General features: G+C 55.3%; 1 protein-coding gene across 1 annotated transcript in view; it reads left to right on the plus strand.

Moving 5' to 3' along the window:
* LOC130372863 (tubby-related protein 3-like) overlaps positions 1-5,662 on the plus strand; it is a 21,471-nt gene that overhangs the window by 14,917 nt on the left and 892 nt on the right. The window contains exons 4-8 of the mRNA XM_056579023.1: positions 1,649-1,814; positions 2,706-2,778; positions 2,899-3,014; positions 4,626-4,783; positions 5,197-5,383. Of these exons, the coding sequence (XP_056434998.1) occupies positions 1,649-1,814; positions 2,706-2,778; positions 2,899-3,014; positions 4,626-4,783; positions 5,197-5,383 (700 nt within the window). The remainder of the gene's footprint in view (positions 1-1,648; positions 1,815-2,705; positions 2,779-2,898; positions 3,015-4,625; positions 4,784-5,196; positions 5,384-5,662) is intronic.

Here is a 5,662-nt window from a genome sequence, read left to right on the forward strand (position 1 = left end):
GGGGTCTTAATCAAAGGCTGCTTACCTCAGACCAGAAGTACCCCCTGTAGCTTGAAATGGCGCCAATTTCCCCGCTTCTCATTCACCATAACAACAGCTGTGGGCAGCGGCGAGCGCCGGTGTGTGATGGACGCAAAACGCCCGCACGGCAATAATGGCAGAAAAAGACCCACGGCAGGGACACTCTCTTCTCTGACGTCATCACAGCAGGGTGTTGTTTCCGTGGAAACACCCCCCCCCCCCCCCCCCCTCATGCCTCACTCTCACTCTCTCTCCGGAGGGGGTGGGGTGGAGATGTGGGCCGGGCGCGGCGGTGGACGAGGTCTCAACGAGGTCGACCTTTGTCGTCGTCAGACGCTGATTGCTGTGAGGCTTTCGTTGCTGTTTTCCTCTCTGTGCCGTTTGCTGGGGGTCGGAGAGAGGTGCGTTCATTAATGGTGTGTTCACGCTACGAGCATAAATGAGCGCGCGCACACACACACGCGCACACAACCACACACATACACGCGCACATGCACACACGCACACAACCACACACATACACGCGCACATGCACACACGCACACACACGATAGGAAATTGATTGACTTGACTTGATTGATTAAACGACCGTACCAGCAGTATTGCAGAGAGGGTAGGTGTAATGCGGATATGGGGGTTTGAATGCAGAACCCTTTTGCCTGGGATTCAAACACCCTGATATCCACCACGATAGGGCTGGACGATATGACCAAAATATCATATCCCGATATAGGTCATTCATATCCCGATAACGATATATATCACGATATAGCACATTTTCTGTAAATTCAATGAATAAATACCGTATTTTCCGCACTATGAGGCGCACCGGAGTATAAACCGCAGCAGCTAAATTGAATGACGTGGGGAAGAATGTAAAGCGTCGTCCAAATGACGTAAAATATTACCGTAAAGAGTGTGATTTGCGACAAGACGATATAAACGATAGAGGATAATATGAAACGATAGACATTTTTATATCATCACACGATATATATCGTCATATCGCCCAGCCCTACACCACGACTATCCTGCCCCCCTGATAGGTCGGATAACTGCCTTTGCTTCTATTCTTGTCGTCAACAAAATGCTGACGATACAGTAGTTGCAGTTCTCACTGCATGTCAATCAAGACCTCGGACTGACAGGCAGGCGTTCCTTGACACGGTTAACCAGCGCCGTGGCCCGTCCACTCATGTTAGCTCCCGCTAGCTCCCGCTACCCTCCCGTTAACCTGAACCCTCCCGTTAACCTGAACCCTCCCTCCCACCAGAGGGCGCTGCTGGTGCTAGCTGGAGTTAGCTCCAGCTCACTCCACCTACCTCCCGTTAACCTGAACCCTCCCTTAACCCTGCGCCCTCCCTCCCATCCCTCCCTCCCACCAGAGGGCGCTGCTGGAGCTATCTGGAGTTAGCGGGAGCTAGCTCCCGCTAACTCCAGCTAGCTCCGCTAGCTCCCGTTAACCTGAACCCTCCCTTCACCCTGCGCCCTCCCTCCCACCAGAGGGCGCTGCTGGAGCTAGCGGGAGCTAGCCCCCGCTAGCTCCCTCTAACTCCAGCTAGCTCCCGCTGACTCCAGTTAACCTGAAACCCTCCCGTAACCCTGCGCCCTCCCTCCCGCCCACCAGAGGGCGCTGCTGGAGCAGAAGCAGCGGAGGAAGCGGCAGGAGCCCCTGATGGTGCAGCCCAACCAGGAGGCCCAGCCGCGGCGCTCCAGCCGGCCGCGGCGTGGGGAGGAGCAGGCCCCGCTGGTGGACCTCCGCCTGGCCGTCACCGCCGACGCCATCCTGGAAGGTGAGGCTGGGGAGCGGTCCACTCGGTGCTCTGTTTTCGACCGAGTGGACCACCTTCACCGGCACAAACCACATTTTTGGGCGAGAAATAAAATAATACAAACATAGATAGTTGTGTGCGCGTTCTGTTTGGCAGTGTTACCAGGACCATGGAAAGTGGTGCATTTACCCTCAATTTAGTGAGGAACGTGGGCCTGTGCTTCGTGCAACTGTCGGCTGATTCCTCCCCACAAAGGAAGCACAAGGCCAGGGGGGTGAGAGCATGTAGAGGGGCATCCCATTCCAATATATTCCTCCTGAGACTGACGACACTTTGGTGTTTCTGGATGCGCTTTCTTTTTCGCGGACTCTCCTTTCTCCTTGTTGTCAGATGTACATTTTCAACCACTTTTCCATTTTCTTGATTATCTATTGTCTAGCTTTCAGAATTGAACTTGCTCAGGGTGAAAAAAATAGTTATTTTTTACAATTATTATCATTATACATGAGTCTGTATCTGGTAGTGTTGTTTGGAATCTGAGCAGGCGATTCAGGTTCCACATACAGTCCACCACTTAATACCCACGATGCACTGCAAAGCGAGGGTCGCAGCTGATCAGAGGGTCCTGAACAGGGAGACGTCTTCGCACGTTTTGAGACGGTTAATGTGGCTGATAGACACACCGATCGATTTCTGGTGCCTCGTCAGAAGTGTACTGTGTAGTGTTCGCTATGTGGGTATAGTAGGACACGATGGGAACAGTGAGCCACCTCCAACAGAGCCAGAACGAATCCCAGCCCAAAACCACTTCTGCAGCGGTGCGGAAAGAGGCGAACGACACCTCATGGTGCCACCAGTATAGCCAGTATCAATAACTCCCCCCCCCTCCCCCCCCCCCCTCCGACGCTCAAGGCATCGACGGACCCGCTGCCTTCCTGGGCCCCGAGACCCCTGACCTGGGCTCCAAGATCCAGGTGCTGTCAGTGGGCCCTGCGCGGACCACCACCCGGTCCCCCCCGCCCGCGTCCCGGCAGCAGCAGCAGCACCACCCGCACCATACCCGCTACCCCCCCGCCGCCGCCGCCCCCCCCACCACCACCGCCGCCTCCTCCACCCCCGGACAGTCGCGGCCCCCGCCGGGGGAGGGGCCTGAGAGGGACGGGGACACGGTGTCGCTGCTGGAGCCCAAGACGGACCTCCATGAGCTGCTGCAGAGGAGAGGTGAGGGCCCGAACCCCTGGGGCTCCGGTGGGGGGGGTTAGCCGCGATATCGTCTGAGCCGCGTTAGCGTCTTAGCGATCAGGCTTCTGCACGGGCCAAGAGCCTGTTGACGTGTTCCAGGGCTGGATCTCTAGATTTCAAAATTGTACTTTTGTTTGTGTTATTTATTCATGAATACTATTTACTTATACTACTACCGACTTCATCTGCACATGCACGCACTTACACACAGACACACACACACCTGAGTTTCATCTCAGCCCAGCGTGAAAGGCAGATCCCTTCACTCCCTTTTACACTGACAATGTAGACACACACACGCACGCAACAATACACACAAAGACCGCCCCCGCCCCTCTGTGTGTCGTTGCTGTTGGCCCCGGCAACCGTGTGTCCCACTCTGGGCAGGCTTGACGACCAACCCCCCCTGGAGGTGTCACAGGTCACATGACCCTGGAGAAGAGGAAGTAGCTTTGGGGGGGGGGGGGGGGGGGACGAATTCAAAGCATCAGAGATTATCTCCAGGTCCAAGGAGAATCCATACAAACGCCTTTTCGATTGACGAGTGATTCTATGAACAAGGACCATATCATTTGTATGCAACAGTTCAGCTAAATGGCTCCAAGCCATTTAGAGAGTACTAAGGGGGACCGAGCCTCTCTCTCCCTCTACCCATCCGGACGTCTCTCAGATCCGCGCCCAGTCCACCCCTCACGCACGCCAATCGCTTTTTGCCTTACGCCGTCGCCCCCGGCAACGGAAGAGGAGACGAGCGGCGGGCCGCCGTGGCCCGGTGTCACTCGTCCTTCCGTCGCCCCGGCGACCGCCTCTTTTAATAATGCAGGGCTGTCCCCGTGGCCCGCGCAGGCCCGCCCGTCGCCGGGGTTACGGCAGGTATTTTGGGTACGGAGGAACCGGGGCGTTGGCCGTGTTTAACGGGCCGCGTCATCATCACAAAGCCGGGCTATTTATAGACCAGGGGGACAGGTGGACCATACCTCCTTTGTAATTAGATCCTTAATAAGGGGGGCTGGGGGGGGGGGTCTGGGACAGGAGAGGAGAGGTCAGTGGTTTGGCTCAGGGGCTCTACCTTTACGAGAGGCTAACATAGGCTAACATTTCCCCATTTTATCTCACACTGGGCTCCTACGGGGCTACTTTAGCTCCCGTTTCAGTGTTTGTAGTTGGCTCTTCCTCTCCAGGGTGGAACGCCTCTGAACAGCCTGGTTATGGATCGACGATTGATCGATACTGATCAGGGATGATTCACGATAGGTGTACCACGAGGGCGCCGCACAGAAGAGTCCAGCGTCCATTTTGTCTGGACCTCGTCTGTTAGTTGTACTCTCGAAGAGAGACTAAGGCCCCGTCAACACGAGCGAAAACAATATTTTCCTCTCCGTTTTCCTTTGATGCGTTTCAGGAATTTCTCAGTTAAAGCAGACTCAGAGAAACGCTGTATTACATATTCACCACTGAGTGGCGCTGGTTCTCCACCAAAAGGTGGAGCGCATCAAGCCTGTAAGCTGTATACAAACTACAGCCGCGGAGGAGAATGCAGTTGTTAAACCTTGTAGATTGAGCAGAACCTCGACCCCCCCCCCCCCCCAGGTCTGTCGGGCAGCATGAAGTACGACGAGGAGCCCAGCGACGAAGACGAGGACAACAACGTGGAGCCGGAGGCCGAGCGCACGCGCTCCCTGACCCCCAACGCCGACGCCACCGCCTCCACCCGGCCCGCCTCCGCCTCCAGTGCCAAGTCCAGCTCCGTATGTACCGAGCAGCAGCCCTCCATTCGGTTATAACAAGCGGATTCTTTAAAAATATTTTTGATTGAAAATTATAAGCGTATTATTTTAAAATACATTTGATTTAAAATAATTAGCTTATAATTTATTTATCTATATTTTATGAATAATAAGCGATATTATTTTGAATATATTTTATGGAAAAAAATAAGCATATTATTAAAAAATATGTTTCATTTAAAATAATGAGTGTATACTTTTTACACTTTTTTTAAATAAGTAATATTCCACTAAACACTAAATTCTATCATTCTAAATAATAAGCTTGTGTCAAGAGAATCAAAAGCCATGGATCCACGACGAGGCGTCCAAGTGGCCGGTTCTGTCGGTCAGCGGTTCTCACCCCGGGTCCGTGTCTCCTGTCCCCCACCTAGGAGCCTCTGTCGTCGGGCTCGCCCACGGCCGACGGCCCCCCCCTGGAGGTGGACGACCTGGAGGAGTTTGTGGTGCGGCCGGCGCCGCGAGGCGTCATCGTCAAGTGCCGCATCACGCGGGACAAGAAGGGCATGGACCGAGGCCTCTACCCCACCTACTTCATGCACCTGGAGAGGGAGGACGGGCGACGGGTGAGAGAGGGAGAGGGGGGGGGGGGGGGGGGGGGGAGGGAGGGAGGAAGGGATGGAGGGATGAAGGGAGGGGGGGGCGAGGGTGAGAGACAGAGGAGAGGAGAGAGGGGGGGGTGAGAGGGGGAGAGAGAGAGGGAGGGAGAGGGAGGGGGAGGACAGGCGACGGGTGGGAGGGGGAGAGAGGGGAGGGGGAGAGGGGGAGAGAGGGGGAGAGAGGGGGAGGGGGGGACAGAGAGAGGGAGAGAGAGTCTGAGAGAGGGGGAGGGAGGGGTTG

The sequence above is a fragment of the Gadus chalcogrammus genome, chromosome 19 (assembly GCF_026213295.1).
Source record: "Gadus chalcogrammus isolate NIFS_2021 chromosome 19, NIFS_Gcha_1.0, whole genome shotgun sequence".
NCBI classification, from domain to species: domain Eukaryota; kingdom Metazoa; phylum Chordata; class Actinopteri; order Gadiformes; family Gadidae; genus Gadus; species Gadus chalcogrammus.